General features: G+C 48.8%; 1 protein-coding gene across 1 annotated transcript in view; it reads left to right on the forward strand.

Annotated features, from left to right (window-relative positions):
• LOC119179097 (4-pyridoxate dehydrogenase) overlaps positions 1-23,929 on the forward strand; it is a 203,264-nt gene that overhangs the window by 97,178 nt on the left and 82,157 nt on the right. The window contains exon 6 of the mRNA XM_037430175.2: positions 6,389-6,559. Within this exon, the coding sequence (XP_037286072.2) occupies positions 6,389-6,559 (171 nt within the window). The remainder of the gene's footprint in view (positions 1-6,388; positions 6,560-23,929) is intronic.

Below are 23,929 nucleotides of genomic sequence, written 5' to 3' on the forward strand. Positions count from 1 at the left end.
GAGGACGAAGAGGGGTGAAATCTGTGAATAGATGGTACTAAATCGAGCAATGTGTGAGCTACCTGGGAGTTTACTACATGAAAAGTGTATGGTACAAAATTTTAAACATACGTAGTAACCCTCGGGTTTTGAGTTAAGTCAGAAGACACCAAAGCGTATCCGAACAGCGACATGTTTGTACCGGCATCTTGGCGTGCTATTAAATAGGGGAGTGTAGAAGAAGCGGAGAGTTGTTGCTGCCGGGGGTCTCGTTTGCGGTGAAAACCCCTGCAGTTCCATTGCGCGTGGCGGCGCAGGTAGCCGGCTAGGACAGAAGAGCAAAATATTTCCCGGGAAACCACATGTGTAGTGAACGCGGAATTGTCGGCTTACATTAGGAAGAGCAGAGGTGGCAGAAGTACGCAGAGACGGGTCGTGCTGTGCGGGAACGTTTCTTGATGGCCGACAGTAGTCGTCTGATAGAGGCCTGGTTGTCGACGGTCGGAAGCTCCAGCGGCACGTCGAGATGACATCCGGTGGGGGTCATGATCTGTCGGGGAAAACGTGAGCCACGGGGTGAAATCTGCAGTTTCTGCGCGCAGTCGGTTTCAACGTGGTGCTCTCGCATCCAGTAGGGAGGTGGTTAGGGACACGCGGCGTTCGAGCAATGGTAGTGAACGTCACCTGCTTGAAGCCGTGTGAGCTCTTCGCAGACGGCAATGTTCATAGTTGCAATAGTGGGAACATTGTCTAAGCGCCCAAACTTGCGCAAATTCTCCGGGTCCTCAAAGCCTCGATTGCGCGACACTGTTGCCTAAAAGCAGAAAGGTGTTCACGTTTTGTTTCGTTATGAGAAACGTGTATACATCCTCAGCGATGCCTCTTAACAAATGGCCAACTTTATCTTCGTCAGGCATATTTGCGTTGACAATCACGCAAAGCTTCAATGCCTCTTCAATGTAGGTTGTGCATGTTTTGCCAGGCAACTGAGCCCTACGTGACAGCGTTTGCTCAGATTTTTTTTTTTCATAGAACTTGTGTCCCCTAAGCAAGCCTCAAGTTCCTCAACAGATATATACCGAGGGGTGATCACATGTTCATGGTTCTCAAACAAAGCAAAGTGGTCCCGGCACTACGTTCACGAGCTTCGCCGGCGTGCCCCATTCGTAGTAGCGGCTCACTCTGCCGTAGTGTTTTAGCCAAGCATCTACGTCTTCATCAGTTTTAACTGACAATATCTGCGGTTCAGGCATCCAGTAGTTAGGTTGTCGAGGTCGACCGCCACCTTGTGTCATGTCGGTAGCACTGGTGGATGCAGCAGCGTAGCCCGTCAACGGGCTTGCTGTGTCGTCTGTCATGCTGATGTCCGGGGGTAGCCCAGCTAAGCGTCTGCTTCTTCAAAGGTCTTCTGCTGCGGCGTCCAAGACAGCCGATTACCCAGCATTGCTCCATGAAAGCTATTACAGATGTCATGGGTTTATTTACACTGAAATTCCAGTGCTCAACCGACACTGTCAGATAGCCATCGCTAGGGAGTGTCCTTTTTCCTCTTCTTTTCCGCTTTTTCAGTCCGCGTTACAATATTACCATTATACCACTATTCTGGTACCCTAACTACTTGGACGCACATCATAAACATGATCACCATTTCATATTGCAGAATTTGTTTCAGCAGGCGTAGGAGTTCAGCGTATGGTATCAGAAATGACCAATCAGTAAAATATTCCTGAAAAAAAAACACAGCACTGACTCTAGTTTCCTTCCTTGTCACGCTAACCCAGTGCAGGGTGGCACACGGGTTCAGCTCTAGTTAATCACTCATCATTTCTTCTATTTCTATTCTCTCTCTACCAGAATTTACCACCTTCAACAACTTTAGGTATTATATTCATATTATACTGACTGTAATCCTTGTCTGCCTACACATGGTGTTTGCTTGCGCTAGTTTTCTCTTAACACCTTGGAGAACACCTTGGAGGCTTCGTGTGTTCATTACATTCAAAGTTTTCTTTATGTTATACTTCTCATATCTGCTACCTATCTGCTAATCACTCCCATTGCTACGAAAGTTCTATATTCTCTGTTGTGCTTGAAGCATTCATGCTTTCGCATCTCTTTGTTATTTTGTGAACTTTCTAAGAGTGAAGCTCTTTACGCTCACGCGATTTACGTTGAAGCCGTCGTTCTCGTAGCTTCCCGTCGGACCAAAATACAGGTGTTATATATGCCGTATGTAGAGCGTTCAAAGCACGTTTTCAAAATACAGCAGTCTTGCCGTGCATCCGAAGTTCGACCGTTGATGCATCTGTCCGTCAGTACGTTCATCTGCCCGTGCCTGCGCGCCTCACTGCCTGCTAGCATCCGTCCATCGGTCTGTCTGTCCGTCAGTCGGTACATCTATACGGCTTTATGCTAGTCCGTGACTCCAACATATGCTATATTGGCCTTAGGACCTAGCTCCATTTTATCCTCCGCATTCACTTCATTAATTGACTGCGGATGTTTTGTCTTCGGGGAGAGCTTTTAAGTGTCTTGCCTGACAGCACCCCCGCCTTTCACTGCACACTACTCTTTGGAATATGGTTGATTCCCTGAACGCTAACGTTGGCTTTCTGAGTTAGAGCCGAGCATATTTATGTTCGGAAGCGATATCCTGAACTCCCGTAATCTTCTTGTCAATGCAGGCTCATTGACTTTGGCGCGTCAGTTGCTGCCATTCGTTGAAAAGTAGGCGACATTGGAACCTCAACATTCTGTGATCACTCCATCGTATCTTGCCAACCAACGTGCACATCCTGCATGATGCAGGTTTTGCCACACTATGAAAGCTATGCAAGTTCGTTCACATTCCGTAAATGCTGTTGATGATCCATAATTTAGCAAGCTCTGCGTACAACAACTTTCTTCCTAAATTTCTAGCACTGATGCCATTTCCGACTTCCTGCCTGTTTTCAGACTGTTTCATAGTTCTTAGTTACGTTGGCACGAAGCTCACCTATATTTGAACCGAACTAAACGTGGGGGAAGGGGGGAAGAGTTTGACTGCCTACCACGCTCAGCCGTGCGTGGCATTACCGTGTCCGGGGAAAAGGGCACCCTGGGAGTTGAGCGAACGCCGGGGTTGCCCCCCGGTAGAAGCAACACATCCCTTTTGACTAAGCTTCACGTAAACGGCAATTGTGGGCTCACCAACCTAGGGGAAGTTGCGATCTCTGCTCCTATGCCTTCACGTTTATCTCTCACTTTTTATCTATGCTGTCATTCTCTTTCTTTCGGTTTTCCCCTGATTTCCTGGCAGCGAGGGTTAACCACGTGTATTTGCCCAACCTTGGGTGCTCGCTTACGTCCGTCCACCGGTCCGTCTGCCCCTCGCTTTTTTACATTATACGGCCTTCACACTAGTAGGTGATCCCAAAGTAAATTCTACGCAGCCATGCATTACTGCTATATCAGCTATGTATGGTTGGCAACTTGTAGTGTTCTACGGAGCTTCCCCTTTTCGGGCTCGGTGGTGGATGGCCACCATCGCCGCCGAACAGTATATTCCCCGTATGGCAAACTTTTGTCCTGCACTTCCCGATTCCTACTTGAAAAGGTGGCGCACCGAAGAGAATTTCTTTCTTAAGCGAAAACAGTCCTTCCTAAGACACCATGCTGTGGACAGTCGCCCCGCCGCGGTGGTCTAGTGACTAAGGTACTTGGCTGCTGATCCGCAGGTCACGGGATCGAATAGCGGCTGCGGTGGCTGCATTTTTGATGGAGGTGAAAATGCTGTAGGCCAGTATGCTCAGATTTGGGTGCACTTTAAAGAACACCAGGTGGTCGAAATTTCCGGAGCCCTCCACTACGGCGTCTTTCATAATCATATGGTGGATTTGGGACGTTAAACCCCCCATATCAATCAATACCTGCTGGGAAGTGCCTACCTCCTTCTAGACGCACAAGTTGCAATATGACAATTTATCTAAATTCGCTGCATATGGGGACGGTCGAGTTCCAGTAGGGCCCCACACGTTGATGAATACAGTGGGTGGTGTTGTCTCTGGTGACAAAATACAGTGGGTGATGTTGTCTTGAGCCGTCGGAAAGAGAATTATCAGAAGGCTGGCAAGACAGGAATGTAGTCAAAGTTCGCATATTAATAATGCGACGGGACAATAAGTAAATACCCATGAGACAAATAATTATCACCTTTAGTACCAGTGACTCGCCAGAATCAAAGCCGGCTTCTGTAGGCTCCTTGTTGGGCTCTATGTGTCAAACCCTCGTCGACACTTCAAATGCCAGCGCTTTGGAAATGGGCTGCAAAGCTTCAGAAGGCACCATACTAGCGGAAAGTGTTCATTGAGCAACGACTCATGAAAAAGATGTACTTCAACAGGTTGTGCGAGCATCGAAAGAGACCATCTTGCCTACTAGACATCGTGCCCAACAGGAAAAAAGAAAGAAACAAATCCTTGATCTTAAAGCGAAATTGAATTTGTCCTTTCTAGAAGCACGTAAACGGTCCGCCCTTCATCAGTCCAGTCTCTTCTTTTCCATCGGCACCCCGGACGCCGCTTACGGCGTCCGAGGTGCCCATGGAAAGGTGCGACTTTTGCGGGCGCAGCACTTTGTAGTGCACCAGAAGAGAAACTCCACATCACAAGGCTCTCAAAAGACCCTGTAACCTAATCCCACAGTGTTTACACACACAGGACCAAAATACGTGAAAAGGAAGAGACAAATACTACAGTGGAACGTCAGAGGGCTGCCGAGAAACCTTGTCGATATCCAAGAAACACAGTTAAAATCTTGCGCACCAATTTTTCTACGGAAATACATTATTTTTTTAAAGAGCCGGAGTGATTTCTCGTCATCCGGAGGTTTCGCCGTTATAGTTAATGAAAAAAACATCCTGCATCGTCAAAGTGGACAATTGGGCCAGTTGACTGCATAACGATTTACCGCTTCAAACATTGCTTAAGAAGGTAGCTGTCCGAGCCGTTATCTCCAACAAATCAGCCGCAATCTGCTCTATTTGAATATATTCACGCTACGAAATGAATAAACACGAATAACAGTCACTAATAGATGAACTTCCACAAACATTGTCGCAGTGCAATGCGAAGACTCGTATAGCTTGTGTGGCTCGCAAAACAACTTCCAGCCTTTTGAGATGCTCGTCAAAAGTTGCGAAAAACACTAGGTGCACGAATCAGGTCTCCCACTTCAACGCCGAAAGTACAGTGTCATGAGCCTTTGAAAAGTAGCGGGCGCTGAGCACAGACCAAAGGGCAGAACTTTAAACTCATATAAAACATCCGGCGTTACAAAAGCAGTTTATTGCCGACCTCTTGCGTGTACCTCGATTTGCCAATATGCGCTTCTGGGGTCCATTGAAGAAAAGTATCGAGCGTTTCGAAACCTATTGAGGCAGGCGTCGATATGTAGAAGCGGATACACATTTTTCTTAGTTACGTGATTCAGCTTCCTGTCGTCCACGAAAAAAGGCAGAGTACCGTCTGTTTTCTTGACTAGTACTACATGCGATGCCCATGGGCTCTGCGATGGCTGAATCACATCATCTTCAAGCATTTAGCGTCTCGCTGCTGTGTCATTTCCCATTCTTTTAGAGCCACTCGATAAGGAATCTGGTGTATACTCCGTGCTGCGTAGTTTGTAGTTATCCGATGCTTTGTTAGTGGCATTCGACCGATTCGTGATGTCGATGAAAACCAGTTCTGGAATTCAGCTAACAGCTCAAGTCTCGTTCGCTCGTCCCTTGACCAACGTACCAACGTCAAGATTAGGTACTGATTTTTCTCTATGTGCTTCGTCTAGTACTAATAAACTGCATTGGACATTTACAGTATTGTCAAAATAAGCGACGGCTGTACCCTTTGGCAGGTGTCAGCGCTCAGCACTGAAATTGGCGAGCAGTAAGTTTGTTCGTCCTGCAGTGACAGTGACAACGCCTCGCGCAACTGAAACTCCGTGGCTAAAGATCAGCGAGCTCATTTGGTCGGCAATACCTTCGCCGTCAACGGCTCCTGTCTTGCCACCGAAAGAAGTGTGCACAACCGTGGCGGGACGACCACATCGTCGTCTGTCAGACGTAAGGGGTTATACCTCGGCCCTGAACAATCGAGTAAAACAGGGCTGTTTCAAAACGTAATGGTACTGTCCGGGACGTTGATGACGGCGCCATGTTCTCTAAAAAAATGGAGCCAGTTATATAAGATTACCAGTTTAAGTAGGACTGACATATGTGGTTAAAGCTTAGATGCAGCAGTACAAAACCTCACTGCTTTTTTGAGCGATGCTGCAAATGATTCCTCCCAGTGCTTAACATTGCCGTTCCATACTTTTTTATTTTCGCCCTGCTTTCAACGCATCTTTGCATAGAAATTGAACATATTTCTTTCAGGTGCTTATCGACGGCGAGAAACGTGCTACTGGAGTCTCTTTCTCCTTCGGGGGTGCGACGTTTAACATTACCGCTACCCGTGAGGTCATCATCTCTGCCGGCGCTGTCGGTTCTCCGCAGTTGCTCTTGCTGTCTGGAATAGGACCAAAGCAGGACCTGGAAAAGATGCAGGTTTGTTGAAAGCTCTAAAAATATTTGCTGGACTCGTTTATAAACTACGTTTCCGAAACTACGTGCAGCTAGGTGCAGCCTACCTACAGTCATCAATGAAACCGCCTAATTAATTATAGCCTCTTTGGAAAATTTACAGCCCTCCTCAAGATGTTATCTTCAAGAGTCTGGAGCCCTTCACAAGAAACAATATTTTCTCATACATAAATCAATAAATTAACGCGCAGGTGATCAATGCCTGCTTAAGCCGAAAATGTTGCTATATGTCATACATATTAGATGCCGGACAGCATTGCCAACTGTAGTAATAATTACAATGGGGCTTTGCTCTGTAATATCAATGTATGTTCGTATGTATATGTATGTATGTATGTAATGTGGGAGGGGGGTCACGTGAGGAGAGCATCGACGTGCTATTTTTCCGGCCACAGTCCTCTATCTTACTACATTGTGCACCGCGTACCCAGAACGCCAACGATAATGGCAGACAACTTCACAGAGAGTTCCCCATCAGGGTATGCCCTCCATGTGGCTGAACGAACCAAAGCCGGTGTCCTGCTGTTCGAAACTGCAGCGCAGGCGCTATACGCTGGGAAGACCGGCCAACCGAGGCCACCGCGCCCTTCCACTACCTCGACCACATGTTCCACTACCTCGACCACTACCTCGACCACTACCTCCCAGCAGTCCAAGAGCAACGCTGGCCCAAAAGCACGGATACAAAGGGGAAAACAGCTCACAACAAAAAAGTGCCCAGCCGCAATAATGCAGATGGTCCGGGCTGCCATGACAGCCACAACTGCCGTTCAGCAAAACCAATCCCCGAACCAGTAATGTCAGCCCAAGGAGAGGTGTTATTCTTAAATGGACCCTCAAAAAACCCCTAGAATTAGAGGAAAACACCTAGAATATATGTTAATAATATTATTCTGGCTAATTGACTGTTCTGGCTAATAGGCGCGCTATCCTAATACCATAGTATTAGGATTGCGCGCTTTGTGACCAGGTTCTTCTGAATCCTGTTATAAAAGTAAAAATCACCATTAACCATCTTTTAAGGTCTTTTTTTACACGTTGTCTGAAGTTGTATATGAAGGTCGTGCAAATGGCAGCTGCTGTCGCCGAGACAGATTTGCATGTCATTCACTTTACACACGCATTGAAGATAGAGATCTGATCATTCGGATCAACTGCAATTCTGTAGCACCTTTCTTGTATTGTAGCTTCACAGCGGGTTCTCTATTCTTACGCTTCCACATTCGCGATCACTGTTCTGATATTTTCAGTAGATAGAAAACGGCGCTTTATCACTTGCTGGTAGCTATGCCTTTCCTCTGTACTTTCCATCAGCTTCCCGTTTGGCCAAATCTATTCGTCACTGCTTTCACTCTCATGTATAGGGCTCAGCAAAGACTCAAATACTCGAACAGTTTTGTGTTTTTTCGTGACATCGTTTCCGCAATATAGAAACCGTACGGTTCGTAGCACCTTATCTTATAGTGAGCGCCACTTTCGCTTTGTTGTTTTATAACCTGCCTGCTTATTTCACATCGGAACACTGCTCGGCGAAGGCACGTGGTGAGTGTAACGTTCACACGTGTTTATGTGCTCTACAAGACAAAATTTGTCTTTAACAGTGCAGCAATACCTTAAAGAACTCATGAAATGCGCATGTTGAACGCTTACGACAAGTCTTTATTTTCCCCAGTATTCAGACTCTAATACTTTCGCGTTAATAGCGGCAATCCCCTTCACACGGTCTCTGGCAACAGGAAGGCACTCTTAAATGGAGAAAAACAAGCACTAAACTAAATATTTTTTTTGGCCTCTCTAGTTAGAGCGTGATTTCACAGTAGAGCATTTATTAGGCCATGTAATGTCAAATTTCGGGAGTTCTGCGAAAATTCCTAGACTCAACATAGACGGCAAATCACTAATTGAGGTTATATATGCAAAGATTTATGGGTAAGCCCCTAGGTTTGGCGTCCCTGTCCCGAGCTGCGAACTAGCGAAAAGGCAAGACTGCAGCAGCAAGGAAAGTGCCCAAGCAAAACGGGCTGGGGGTCAGCGATCCTGCTCACTCCAAGAGAGCGATAGAGCCAGCGGTGGCTCCCCCTCTAATGACAGTGTCCTCCAGCCCCCCCCCTCCCTCGTCATGGTCGCACAACACTTTGTTCTCCTCTCCAAAACCCTCCTAGAAAATAACACTCCAAAGCTCAACAAGGTGCAAGCCTCTCCCTCTCGTTCGGTGTACGAAGTCAAAGGCAGAACAACAGGTTAGGCATCCCTCTCTACCACCATAGCCGAGAAAGGCGAATAAGTTTTTCGCCAGCTCCCGGCCACACCTCTCTGAAAAGGGGGTCTACTAAGCCACGCCAGTAATGAAACAAACCGAGCGCAACGCCAGAAACGCAGCAACAGCTGGGTGCTGGGGCCGCCGGACAAACAATTCCCATCACTCCTATCTGACGACACCCTACAAGGCACCAAACTTTGTGGAAAAGTTCCTACTGCTGCCGAATAGGGCGAAAAAACAAGCGCGTTCTAAAAGCTGCGGCTACCTCTAAAAAAACGTGCAACGCCCGCAGCCTCCTGTTCGCTCACAACAGGCAGCAAATGACATCCCTCTGTCTCAACATACAGCACCAGTGAGCGACCCTTACAGCCTGACGCCGGGGCTTGCAAGCTCCCCGTTCAGCGGGGAGGCAGAACTGTAGCGTCATCGTCGTCATTCATCAGCGTCATCAATTCTCAACCACTGCGCTATGCTTCTCGCGTAGCTCATGCTAGGTCGAGCTGCGCGAGCAACAAAACGAGTCCACGCGGCTGGCGTGTCGAACGCTCTTAGCCGCTACCGCTCTACTTCTGCCATACAAATAAAGTGGGGAGATTGCACGGCCCCATCGGCCGCCTTCTTCTCACGCCTCGTCTCCTTCTCTCGCTACAGTGGCGACCCGAATATCATGACTTTCGATGAGCCCCCCGCTGCCGTGCTTCCGCGACTCTGCCCGCAATTGCCGCTATTCCACCCGACCTTACCCAAGCATGATTCATGCGGCTCGATGCCGTTCTCTTCGTGAATAGTGCCATAGACCACCCGCTTTTGTACGCCATTTTGTCGAAGCGCTGCCGGTTGAGTTTCGCCATCTTGCTGCCGCACCGACCACAAGCCTGCGGCCATATGACGCTCTTAGCGCAGCGGTGCTCGCCTGCTACAGCGTCACATACCACCCGCTCACGGGGGCCCACAACTTCCATAGTCCCTTGCGTCGTAGCGCACGCTACCAACTGGTCCGCAGCCCTCTATTTACTGCGACATCACTACATCTACGTCCAATCTGGTCGTAAGGACATTCAATCCAGCACCTGACCAGTACGACGGGGTAGAAGACACCCCCACCGGGACTGGCCTCACCATCCAACAGGTGCGTTTCCTGCTACCTACACGTCTTCCGTGACAACGATGGCATAAGACACCTCAGCACCACAAGACTCCACGGCGGCTACCTCAGCTACCTGCCCTGCGCGCCCGCCTTTCGGCATCCGTATCCATACGAGCACACAATGACGGCAACGAGCAGCGGCAACTACGAACCTGTATCGATATAGTTTTGATTATAAAATCATTGCTTAAGAAAACACCTGGCGTCTTTCGTTAAGCTGCTGGCGTCTTATTTTTTGTTTTGCTTTAGAAACATCTGGCGTCTTTCTTTGGTTTATTGAACACAAATTTTTTATTGTTTAATCACGCACAGGAGAAGTCTCACCAGGCACTACTTTGGAGGTAAAAAATGGCTGCTGCTGGGAATGAGAGACAGCAGAAGTCGGCTTTTAACACTTCTACTTCTACTAACGTTTTCTACTGGAACATGCCAATGGCTGCTAATGGGGAATGAGAGGCAGAAGAATTCGGCTCTATGTTAACGCGCACGCTGCGATTTTTTTTATTGTTCAACAACGCACAGGAGAAATATCCCACCGGCAACACCTTGGAAACCAAAGCGTACGACTGGTTACACTTTACGACTAAGACCATGAGGGACGAACAGGTGCCGCTATAACGAGCTTCGCCCCTAAAAATGGCGGCAAAGCCCTACTCACTTGTTAAGCCGCAGTGCACGTAACTGACTGTTGTAACCAACGGGAGTTTAGCCCACTCTGTGCCTACTTCGCGTGCCTTTTTTCGTGAAAGAGGTGACCAAGCTTGCTGTTGGCGTGACCGAGCTTGTTGCGGTCTTGCAGAGCAAAACGAACCCACCAACGTCGTTGGCGTCGGTGGTTTTTTCTGCTCTTCTTGCATTACAAGACAGCCACTTGCCAGCAAAGTGAGCAGTACTGTCTCTTTTTGCTTCCTGCGTACAAAAATCATCGAAGACTAGACCACCGGATAGCCTAGCGGCATCTGCGAGCCGCGACAGCAACCGGGTGACAGCGCAATCATCCCGAGTTCATCCCGTAGTAGATTGCATATTCGGCGGCAGGGGGTGCATCCAGTGCTAACGACGCTGCGTTTCGGCGCAGAAAAATTTCGGTCGCTGTTGAAAGCGAACGCATCAGTGTGAACTAGGCGCGAAACGTTCGTTCCCTCCGCCGCCGTCATCTTGAGCCCACCCGCTCACTTCCCCAAGGTGGCACCGCCGTGGTGCCCCTTGCGTGCCCCGGTGCCCCCCACCACGACGTCTCTCGTATTGTATGCTGGGTTTGAGAAGTTAAACCCCACATGTCAATGTCATGCCACTTCCTCAATGCGACCTTGACGTACAGGCATTTCAGGAGGCACGAGTTAAAGAAGGGGTGCTCAATCTCAGACCATGTGGCCTACCACGGTGCAGTGGCCTGTGAAAACAGTGCGTTCCTCAGCACACATTGTGTCAACTCGGCGGACTCCTGGGAATATCGAGGGCTTTCATCTACTTGCGCTTACTCTTTCCTAAGGTGCCCATCGACGCTTTGGACACCCTCTAAGCGGGCGTCGAGTGCGTGGCGGTGAAGGTGCGCGTTGGTGTGGCTAACGTGTGGCCAACTCTTGTGTCGAGAGTGTTTACGTTAATTCGCCAGGTGAGTGGGATGCCGCATTCACTTGCTGAGCGTCTCGGAGGTGGTTCCATTGTGTGTGATGACTTCAACTCTCACCATGCGGCGTGGGAGCCTGCGTGTGCCAACGCTAGTGGCCGAGACATGATGGACGCCGCACTGATGGCAGGCTATCACATCTTCAACGACGGTAGTCTCGCATTTGTGCGGCCCGGTGCTGCACGCAGTGCTCTTGGCCTTTCCCTGGTGTCGGACATTTTTACACATGGCGCTGCGCTCCGGACACCATGGTATCGGACCATCACCCGATTTACGCCAGCGCACAGCGCACCAGGGCCTACAATGCGGGGATCTGGCTTCGTTTCCGCGAATTATCAGATCAGTGCCAACCGTGGATTACATATTTCACCACAATGCGCAGTGCTCTAGTGCGGCCACGATGGTGTGTCGAGTGCCGGCAGGAACCCAAGTGCCTAACATGAAGCTGCTGAGCCCGCAGGTTACGGGATCGCATTCGAGCAACGAAAGCTGCAGTTTCGATTAAAGGGAAACTGCTAGAGGCCCTTGTGTTTAGATTTGGCTCCAGTTAAAAAAGCCGGAACATTCGACATTTCCGGAGAGCTCCACTACGATGCCCTCAATATAAGATCATAGTTTTGGGCCGTTCAACCCCAGAAATTACTTTTTGTTTTCGTTCTACGGTGAGTTCGAATACTCCGTGCATGTTTCAAGAAGCGAGGATGATGTGCAAATGTGCGGCACAAATAAACAAGGTTTTTACAACGAAAGCTGTTACGAGATCACAACTTACGTCAGCGATACCGTAGTACTCAGCCGCCGCCTGCAGTGTCCGTAACAATATCGCACAAAATTAGAAAGAAAAAACCTAGCGCCAATGACATAATGGGCTCGAACACAGGGCCGCTGGGTCCCAGCCCAGTATTCTACCACTGACCAACACCGGTGCCTGGGACTTGTTGGCAAACTTGCCCTAGACAGGCTTGTCGGTTGTCGGGAAAGCCATCGCGTTAATACTACTTATAACACGTTTTAGAGCCGAGAAAAAACAACCAGTCGTTGCACGATACGGATAGCGTAATGACGGCGTCGTCCAACACTCTAAAGCAAAAGGGCGTTAAAAAGGTGTGTGGTTCGTCATTTTGGGGACTAATGGGGCTGCCACAACCATTGTTTCCTTTAAGGACTAATGGCACCAGGTCTAACAGTTAGACTCCACAGACGAGCTCAAGGGACTATCATTTAGTCTTCACATTTAAACCTTAGTGAGTAACCGTTAGTCCCACAATCAACCTCAACAGACTACCATTTATTCCTTAAACTTGCAACTTATAGGGGAACTGTTAATTTCCACATTTACACCTTACCGGGTCACCGTTAGTCCTCAGTTGCACCTCGCCGGACGAACGGTTGATCCACTCAAATACTCCAATCGGATGAACTTTTTATCCCCAGTTGAAACATTGTTTTTTTTTTACTTTCCGCCAGGCCTAATACAATTTTCACCTGTTTTTTTCGCAGTGAGCAACAAATAGCACAGAAAAGAACACGCTAAAAAGTAGTTAGCCACCCATGTGTAACTGCTTTCGCAGTTACGGCAACAACGAAAGACAAAAGTGAAACTTTGAAATCTTTTATTTTTCTACATACGCATGAAGTTTCTCCATACTTTTAAGTGAATTCATGGTGAAGTGTACAAGTCAAGTCTCGTTGTCATATCTTGTTCACTTCTTGTGGAGCTCCTCCAACGGAAGCGATAAATGACAGGCATTGCAGACGCCAGCGCACGCAGCCTTCTGCCTGTTGTGTGCCCACGACTGTACGTACTATAGGATAGTAAAAATAGTTAGAAACACGTGACAGAAGATGAAGATGCACGCATATGACAAGTACGTGAAAGTTAATATAAAAACTTGCGTGTAAAATATGACACACAAATAACTTTTCCTTCACATCTCGCACAGCCCTTCTGAAGCTCCTCTGACGAAAGAGATGGGTGACAGGCATCGCAGACGCCAGCGCACACACCCTTCAGCACTGTGTGTGCCCAGAGCTGCGCAATAAGTATGTAAAATAGTGAGTCACACGTGACAGAGCATGAGCACGAATGCATATGAGAAATACGTGCAAGGGAAAATAAAAACATGCGTGAGATATAATACGCGAATAATTTCATCGTGATGTCACACATCGTCAGACTCATTTCGATCCCCGTAGCACAACAGCTTAGGAGCAGCGGCCGCAGCCAAAACTTCGTGAATTACCGTGCCGCCAACAAGTTGGCGAGTCCTAAGCGAGGGACGTCGTTCAGCTCTAGCAAGCAAACGCGAGACCAAGCACGGCGCTGCACGCGGAGTGTCTGCCGCCAGCGAACTTCGAACAGGAAAGCGGGCGTGCGCTTGGCCGCCGCCACGAACAGCGCCGAGCTGGTTTAGAGCTAGCGCTGAAGAAATTGACGGTAGTGCGGCCCTTTTCCACAAACTCGAGCGAGTGCAGCACGCAAACGTGAGTCCGCCGCCGCGGCCAACGGACGGCGCTGAGCTGCTTGCGACCGAGTGACGGGGAAGCTAACTGTAATGGCGACCAATTTTCCCCGAGTTCCGATGCTAGCAAAAGCCCGGCTGGCCCGTTCTGGTGCACTTGCAGCACGCGATATAGTGCAACCAAGCTCATTACGAGAATCCGCAACGTGTTTTCGACGAATTCCAACACAGCGACGAGGTTTCAGCACAATATTATGGTGTCTAGAAGGAAAGGGTCAGCATCGGTGCGCCGGAGAGCGCGCGAGAATTCTTCCGGATGCGGCGGCGCTGCGGCGTTTTTCGTCTCAAATATTTGACGCTACCCTGCTGAATGTAACAGTCTATCTGTCAAAATTATGGCGGCGCACTGCAAAGCGTGTACAGGCACTGAAAACTAGTGTTTTAAATTCACTTCTTAGAATATCAGCTACGAAGCTTAGAATATAGAGAATCAAGTGACTTGCCGTGAGCTTGGCACTAAAACACAGTCCTTCCAGTTTTCAAATTTGATGCCGCAGTGTTCTCCGTGAAGTCCAAATGAACGTAAAGGTATCGGAAACAATTATTTTTATGACTCGCGCAATCAAGGTCTAATTTTACCAGCAAGACATTTATTTTCTCGAAAGCGCAAAACAACATGAAGATAAACCCAACATATGCATTATATAGGGTGAAGAAACTGCAAGTTATATGAAACTCAGCTAAAGCAAGTGAATAGGGCTACTAAAGACAACAGTAAATATACGATAATACAATGGGCATACATACACACATGACATTGAGATTTCATTGGCGAACATATATACAGTCACAAACCAGTTCACGAAACATTCATTTCTGCATATGTGAACATAGCCAGACAGTGATATCACAGTTGTTAATGGGGGATTTAAAACAATGTGAACAAGACAATAGTAAAATCCAAAGAAGCAACAGAGTGTGAGTAAAGCGCAATAACCTAAAATAAAACCTTGTTCGCTGAGGTAATAATGTGACAGGCAAGTCAGACGTCTCAATTTCAAGAACTTAAATTTTTCTGTCTTTTTTTGATTGGGCGCATTTTCTCCAGCAAGAGGAAAGGCTTTCTGGTCAGTGTAAAGAATCTGATTATCTGATTTGTCACTTCCAGTTTGGAGTGTGCACAGCCGACCATATTTACCTCTTCAGAGACAGGCAAGAAATAAGGTTTGTTATGCTGTCACTTTTCAACTTGTTGAAACTGAAGCAATGGGTGAGTGCATCTTCCTTAGCTTTCACCAGGTCTGCTAAGGACTCGGGCGGGTACCGAAAGCATGATTCTGTCGGAAGCAAGCTGGAATTCTGAGCGAAGCAGCAACCTGCTACATTCGTTGCACTCCGTCTTTTTCACCATCTTCCGGGCCACATAGCCACTGACGTTATGAGTAATCCGGGAGTCACTTTTGCGTCCAATGAGATCAGTGTAGTCAGGGAGGGCTTTGCAAGCAACAATAATTTCATGAACCTCATTGAGGCGCCCCACATGTAGCAGCTCATCCGGCTTATTCTGCAATTTTATTGAATTATTGTGGATGCCTGGACATAGAAGGCTGCTCGGAACTCCAGAAGGTAGTTTCCACTGGGGGTGACTGTGCCAAACTGTAAAAACTGAAGCAAGTCACAGAGATCAGAAATTGTGTCAGCGAAGGGTGATCATTCAACCCAGACATTTGCTTCAAAATTTCCAAAAGATTTCAAGTGCGTCTTGGCAGAGGCGAGATGTCATCAATTGTTTATAGCCCAAGGTTTTCGTGACATAGTGCCGGATGGAAAGGGTGCTGGTTTGATTGACGCGGAGTCCTTAGCCAGTTGATTCACTTAGGAACCCACCCTCCTTAGGCACAGCTTTTTCCAAAGTTGCTAAGAACCCGTTGGTAACATGCTTGTAGCTACGGACGATGAATTTTTCGTCTAAATGAGCTTCGCAAGCAACGCAGTTCTTTTCCAGTTGTTTGTCAGCGCAAGGAATCGTACAATCCCAGGCCTTCCTCTGTTCATTGTCGGTGATAGCAGAGAAGAGAAACGCTCTCTTCCCTTGTTTGCGGGCTGAAGCATATCCCGCATTGCATCCAGGTGCAAAGCAGTGTCTTTGCTGTTTACTCTTCACTGTTCCATGGGCACATTGACACGTATTGATCCTGAACAAGTCCAAATAGGCAAAGCGCAGACGTTGCGATTTGCGAGCACACGAGCAAGTGACTAAAAGTGCCGCGCTAGCGGCTGGCAAGCGCTCTCGACCGGTCACGGTGGCGACTTGCGCGCCGCTCCACGGCGAGATAAAATACCAGTACGCCTCCTTTCAAGGCGCGGCCGGGACGATGCTGACACTTCTCCTTGTAGCCACCATACCAATATCGTCAGCCCGGTGCTGATCCCGGTGGCGAAGACAGGCGAGCACTCGATGAGCGAGCGTGAGGGAGACCGACGGCAATGGCGGCCAATTTCCAGGCGGTCGCAAAGCAAAGGCGAACTGCAGACGCCCAAGCTGACCTTCGCGGTGCATTTCGTGGGCGCGATGTACAACACGACCGAGCCCATTGACGGCAGGCGCGATCCGTATCGCACACGCGACAAGTAGAGCAGCATAAAGGATGATAACCTACTTGCGAAAGAATCCAGCGCTGATTTCTGCCTTGAGTCGGACTGAAGTATATTACACAAATTAAGGTAACTTAATGGGGGGGGGGGGGTTTAATGGGTCCTGAGTCCGCGATCACAGTATAATGATGATGATCACCGCCATGGCTCGTACCCACTCAGGGGGATCGAAGTGGAGGCAACGTCGTCTTCCTTCTCTGCCCACGCTTCCCTTGTTTTTCCTGGTAGTGATACTTTGTATCATTCCTCCTCTCTCAGACGAAGCCCTCTGGACGAGTCATTCTTGCATCCTTCGTGTAAACGGCTTCAGGCGGGCAACATGTGTCACCTCAGTCTTGCATGAACGTCGGCCACTAGTGGTGACACGTGCAATTTCATAGTTGACCTCGCTGACACGACGGAGTATCACGAAAGGACCGGCATAGTGTGCCAGTAGCTTTTGGCTCAAGCCACGTCTGCGTATTGGGGTCCACACCCACACTAGATAACCGGGGGCGTAGGTTACATGCCTGTGTTGACTGTCGTAGCGAGTTTTGGATTACTCTTGCGCTGCCAGTGTACGTAAGCAGGCAAGTTGACGGGTCTCTTCCGCACGACAGAAGGTTTCCGCAATTGTTAAATCGTCATGGATGACAAAAGGAAAGATAGTGTCCAGCGTATGTCGAGGTGAGCGAGCGTAGAGCAGATAGAAAGGGCTATAGCCTGTCGTTTCGTGTTTCGACGTGTTGAAGGCGTACGTGACGAATGGTAATACTTCATCCCAGTTTTTGTGGTCAGAGGCGACGTACATTGACAACATGTTGATCAACGTTCGGTTTGTGCGCTCGGTGAGACCGTTAGTTTTCGGATGATACGCAGTTGAGTGTCGGATCTTGGAGGCACACAAACGACAATATCAGCGGTAAATTGTCGTCCACGGTCACTTAATATCACGCGAGGAGGTCCGTGTCGGAGGATGACTGAATGCAACAGGAACTCCGAAACCTGGACTGCCATGGCGGAGCATAAGGCAGCCGTCTCGCAGTACCGCGTCAGGTAGTCGGCGCATACAATTATCCACCGGTTACCTTTTGAGGAGCGTGGAAATGGTCCCATCAGATCAATGCCAACCTTTTCAAAAGGGGAACCGGGAGGTTTTACCAGTTGCAGGTGACCAACTGGACCCGAGGAGGGCCGCTTGTGGCTCTGGCACTGCGTACAGCTGGCCACGTAGTTCTGAATTGTTTTGCTCATTTTCAGCCAATAGAACCGCTCTTTCGTGCGACTAAGTGTTCGTGCGGTGCCTAGATGGCCAGAGGTGGGGTCATCATGCGTAAGGCGCAGAACAGACGTTTGGAGGGACGCAGGAACAACCAGCAGAAAGCGGGCGCCCGTCGTGGACAAGTTTCTCTGGTAAAGACCATTTCGGACGCAGAATCGGCCTTCGCTTAATGAAGTTCTCGGTCCAGGGAAGAGAGCTTTTAAGCTGGGGTCATTACGCTTCTGAGCGGCAAAAGTCGCGGCATCAGGAAAGCCAGACGACAGAGAAGCGATAAGGTGGTCAAAGTTATCGGATTCACAATCTGTCGATGGTAGCGGCATTCTGGAGAGGCAATCCGCATCAGCATGTAGACGGCTAGTCTTGTATGAGATGGTGAAGACATGTTCTTGCAAACGAATGGCCCATCGTGCGAGGCGGCCGGATGGGTCACGAAGGTTGATCAGCCAACACAGGGAATGGTGATCTGTGACGATAGTGAACGGGCGACCATAGATGTATGAGCGAAACCGTTGCACGGCAAAGACTACCGCTAGGCATTCCTGTTCGGTCACTGTGTAGTTGCGTTCAGGCTTGCTTAAAGAATGACTTGCGTACGCCACAACGTGTTCCTTCTTGCCAGAACGCTGAACGAGAACGGCACCGATACCGATGCCACTTGCATCTGTGTGAATTTCCGTGGGCGACGAAGGATTGAAGTGCCGAAGTATTGGCTGCGAAGTTAACAAACACTTCAGCTTGTGAAAAGCGGCATCACACACACTCGGAGGTCCACTGAAACAGGCTGTTCTTGCGTAGAAGGCTCGTCAGGGGGTGAACCACATCCGCAAACTTGGGTACGAACCAGCGGAAATACGAGCAGAGCCCGATGAAGCTACGCAGTTGTTTCACAGATTTAGGACGCCTGAACGATTCAACGGCCGCGGTCTTTTGAGGGTCAGGTCTAATGCCATCTTTGTCGACGAGATGTCCTAACACCAATGTCTGTCGCTCGCCAAAGTGGCACTTTTTCGAATTCAATACAAGGCCAGCTTTTTCAATGCAGCTTAGCACGAGGTCTAGGCGAGTGTTGTGCTCCTCAAACGTACGTCCAAAAATTACGACATCATCAAGGTAACACATGCATATATGCCATTTTAAACCACGCAATATAGTCCATAAATCTTTCGAATGTTGCAGGAGCATTGCATAATCCGAATGGCATAACGTTTAACTCGTAAAGTCCGTCGGTCGTAACGAATGCTGTCTTTTCTTTGTCAGCTGCGTGCATCGGAATTTGCCAGTAACCTGATCTCAGGTCGACAGATGAAAAGTAGGACGCGGAATGCAGGCAGTCTAGAGCGTCATCGATGCGCGGCAGTGGATAAACGTCTTTCTTGGTAACAGAATTAAGTCGGTGGTAGTCAACGCAAAATCTCCACGTACCATCCTTTTTCCTCACTAGAATGACAGCAGCAGCCCACGGACTTGCCGATTCCTGTATTATTCCCTTTTCCAGCATTTCTTGGACTTGCTCGTTGATGATCTTGCGCTCCGACGTTGCCACTCGATAAGGTTTCTGCCTAATGGGATGCGCCGACTCGGTGTGGATCTGATGACGTATCCGGGACGCTGGGATTAAGGGCCTTTGGCTATTTTTAGAAAAATCGAACACTTTCGAGTGCTTGGATAGAACGTCGAGCAGTGTATGACGTTCGCTTTGGTCAAGTGACTTGCTGACCATTTGTAGCAATTGGGCATCTTCTGAACCTTCTAAGCCTAGATGTTCATTTTGGCTTGTAGCATAAAGAAGCGCAACCAGCGTCGTACATGATTCGGGTCTAAATACAGCAAGTTTCATGGCGCCTGGCAGAATTGCAGGCTCCATGGAACTGTTCACTGTCCACACACCTGCCCGTCCATCAACGACTGGCACTATGCAATGGGGAATGAGAATGTTCTTTTTCAGGCATGCCAAGAGAATCGGTTCGAGCATGGCGTCAAACGTGCCACAGTTGTTGCTAGAACATGTCACGGGAACACACACAGCAGAGAATGCAGGAACGACTGTGTCCACGGAGACGAAAAAGATGCATTCCTCCGGACGGGAATTTTCCAAGAGCGCCGTTGGGAAAGTACCGTGTATAGAAAGATGCCCACTTCTGCAGTCTACAGTTGCCCCACACTGACACAAGAAGTCAATACCCAAGATAACGTCATGTGTAGACCGCGGAATAACCGCAAACTCTGTGCAAAACATCTTGCCACACAGCGAGACGTCCACAGTACAATATCCCACCGGACACAACACGTCACCACTTACACCACGAAATGTCACCCCGCGGTTCAAGCAAAACATCACTTTTGGTCCCAGCAGGTTTTTAAAATTTACACTCATCACCGAGACTGTCGCGCCTGTGTCCACAAGTGCCATAGTAGCCACTCCATCGACAACTACATGAACTTTGTTCTGCAACATAAACGCTCACGGGGGTATACCTGTAGATAGCACCTGTGATCTCGCAGCCTTACCCCCACTGGCCGCACCGAGTAGTTTTCCGGCGGCGGTGTACGTGCGCGTCGCTGTGGCGATGGCGATCGTGGAGCACGGGGAGCCGGTGGTGGTGTCAAACTTTGATCAGAGGCCGGCGAGGGGTAGCGTGATCTGGTAGGTGCGCGTGGTTTCCGTGACGTGGAGAGCGGATGGTCGAAAGGTTGGTGAGACATGTGCCAAGACTGTCGCTGTTATGGGCGGTGGTCACAAAAACGTGCGATGTGACCCGGGACACCACATGTAGCATACTGGACTTGGTCGAGGGGCACGTTGTTGCTCGGAGTAACGACTCCTCTCGGAAGGCATGGGATAGTGGTACCGTCCTTCGGGGGCCCTGTAGGGAGGCGATGTTCGGTAAACAGGTGGGCGAAAACTTCGTTTGTAGTTGGGAGGTGGTTGACGGGGGAATCCAGCCTGCCGTGTGCCTTGATATTCATAAGCGTCTGTTGCGTTGATAGGTGGTTGCCATGGTGGAAGAGAAACAAGAGTCCGCACACGTTCTGGTTCGCTAACGTACCCATCCTGAAAATCGCTGGGGCGATGATAGCTCTGCTGACATTGAAGCAGCTCTTCTCTAACGATCTGCCGTATGGTCAAAGCAAGGTCGTTAGGCGGCACTGTTTCAACACTAGCCACAGTGGGGACGTTGGACAGGCGGCCGAATTTTGGAGAAATTCGTCGCATCTTGAGGGATTCAAAGGTACGGCAGTGCTTCATCACGTCGGACACGGAGTTCAAGCAGTCTTTCCCAATTAAGAAATTGTACACGTCTTCAGCTATACCCTTGAGAACGTGTCCAACCTTGTCTTCTTCAGACATCCTCCCATTCACGATCTTGCACAGCTTCAATATTTCTTCAATGGATGTCGTACATGTTTCTGCTGGAAGCTGTGCCCTCTGAGACAATTTCTGCTCCGCGCGTTTCTTCTTTGCGTCCGAATCACCGAAGCACTTCTGCACTTCAACAAAACGTTCCCAAGTCGTGAACATGTCCTCGTGGTTCTCATACCACATAAGGGCGGTGTCAGTTAACGAGAATACGACATGATTGAGCTGTTCGTCCGAGTCCCAGCCATTGCTTCTGCTCACCCGCTTGTAGTTCTTGAGCCACACGTCGACGTCTTCTCCTGAGGTCCCGCCGAAGTTTGGTGGCACTCTGTAGTACGGCACGGAACCCATCGGAGTTGGCCTCGAAGCGTTGGATGGCTGCTCTTGGGCCATTACGATCGGCGAAGGTGGAAGTCCGGCGAGGCGGCGGCTGCGACGAAGTCCTGGTAGTGAAGCTCCCGTCTTTGGGTTCGTCCAACCCAGCACCTCCACCAAATTGTTACACAAATTAAGGTAACTTAATGGGGGGGGGGGTTAATGGGCCCTGAGTCCGCGATCACAGTATAATGATGATGATCACCGCCATGGCTCGTACCCACTCAGGGGGATCGCAGTGGAGGCAACGTCATCTTCCTTCTCTGCCCACGCTTTCCTTGTTTTTCCTGGTAGTGATAGTTTGTATCAATATATTCGATAGGCCTGCCGTCTTCTCGGCTGCCATGTTGGCCTTCCCAACTGTTGCTGTCGTGTGTTGGTCGTGACTATCTTGAAGCCAGAGATATACAGCGCGGTGTGGTGACGTGTCGAGACTTGCTTCAGACGGCATGAGCGCAGCGAAACGTAAAAGCAGCAGCCCACGCTGATCCAAGCGTACACACAAGCACCACGTCGTAATTCCTGAATCGTCGAATCCAGGCGGCTGGTGTTGAGCACTCCGAGCGCGACGCAATGTGAACCGTCGCCAGCAAAATACGGGGAAAGCCTGAGCCAGAAGAGGACAGCTAATGACTTCGGCAACGCTCTGCGCGCTGCCTGCATATCCCGGGTGGTTCATCCCTTTGAAGCGTGTTTGGAGATTAAGGGGTTTGCACGCGGCACGCTTCCCTCTGTGGTTCCTCCTCAACGGTCTATCCGTTCATCGCGCACGCCTATTGGGCTCCGTTACTTCTTTTCGGGTAATTTTGCCTTAGAGTGAATGCTCCAACTCGTTACAAAGCTTCTTCTCGTTCACCTAATAACTGTGGCGCATACCCATTTCAGGCATATTTTCTCATCGTCGTCAGACACTGCATAAACAATTGGCACGGAATTCCTTGCTAGTGTTTAGCGGATACAATTCTCAGAAGAATGACGAAAAATAGCAAGGCGAATGCCGGTCTACTACAAAAAGTTTTCTATTATAATGCGTAGTAGGTATCAGGCAAGTGTGTTTTTGGTAGTTACCCAATGAGTGGTTAGAAAAGGCTTTGTCAGGGTGCTCGTCTAGCTTTCGCTGTGACTGTGCTGCGCCTTACGCGCAGGCCTGGCGCCTTTTATTGAAATGTAGAACGCAAAAGAAAACGCTGGCACGAACTACTTTCTTCAACAATATTGACACTGCGCTTTCTTAAACAAGAGTACGGTATGGGCTCAAGAGCCTTTCAATCTCAATACTTATTCCCACAAGTATTGTTTCGCATGGACGAAGCAAATGAAGACCGGTGCACGTGCTTGGCTGTATGAGAAGCAGTTGCTTGGCCGATCCCCCTGAGTAAGCAAGAGCCATAGTAGAGGCATCATCATCATTATCATCATCAGTTGCAGAAATGCAGGAGAGATCCAAAGGATCTTCAAGCATTGAAGCACGTAATACCACCGTTATGAATGCATCTCTCGCAAAATCTATCGCAGAGGTCCTAGGGAAGGCTACGGAAAACTCAATAAAACGCCTCATAAACAACTTTTTTGAAAGCTTGATACAATTAGTCAAAAATTAAGTGTCCCAAATTCTTGGGTAGCATATACGCATGATCTGGATCCTCGAGCATCAGTGGTATCGTAGCGTACGGAGACACAGTGCGACTGCACGTCAGCAATCGGTTTCTCCTGAGGCAGGGACTTCCAAATCTACGGAAGAGGGTGATCTAACGGATATTTCGGAAGCGTGTGCAGATATACACACACTCTCATAAGGCTCTGAAGCGAACCCCATGTCCCCCTTTGAAAAGTTCTTCGCATTATTCGAAATCAAGAAAGTATCAGTCCAAAAAAGAATTCTTTGAGAACCTGTCTAAGAAAGACTTCTTGCGAAACGACATTTTGGACCAAGCAGTCTCTGCTAGATTTCTTTCATCAAAATAGGTTCACTGACCAAATCACAGTGCAATTTCAGGTCAATTCTTTCTGCAGCCACAGACCTATCATACCTTTCTTCACAACTTTCCCAGGATATTATATCACTGCCAAAAAACTCACTTTCAACCGGCCAGAATTTTTTTCCTAAAAAGCATCGGCTATTTCGATTTGACCAACCTAGTAGAGGTGGTGGAATTGCTGTCTTGATAGCAACTAAGTTTAATCAC

This window comes from Rhipicephalus microplus, chromosome 7 (assembly GCF_043290135.1).
Source record: "Rhipicephalus microplus isolate Deutch F79 chromosome 7, USDA_Rmic, whole genome shotgun sequence".
In the NCBI taxonomy this organism is placed as follows: Eukaryota; Metazoa; Arthropoda; class Arachnida; order Ixodida; family Ixodidae; genus Rhipicephalus; species Rhipicephalus microplus.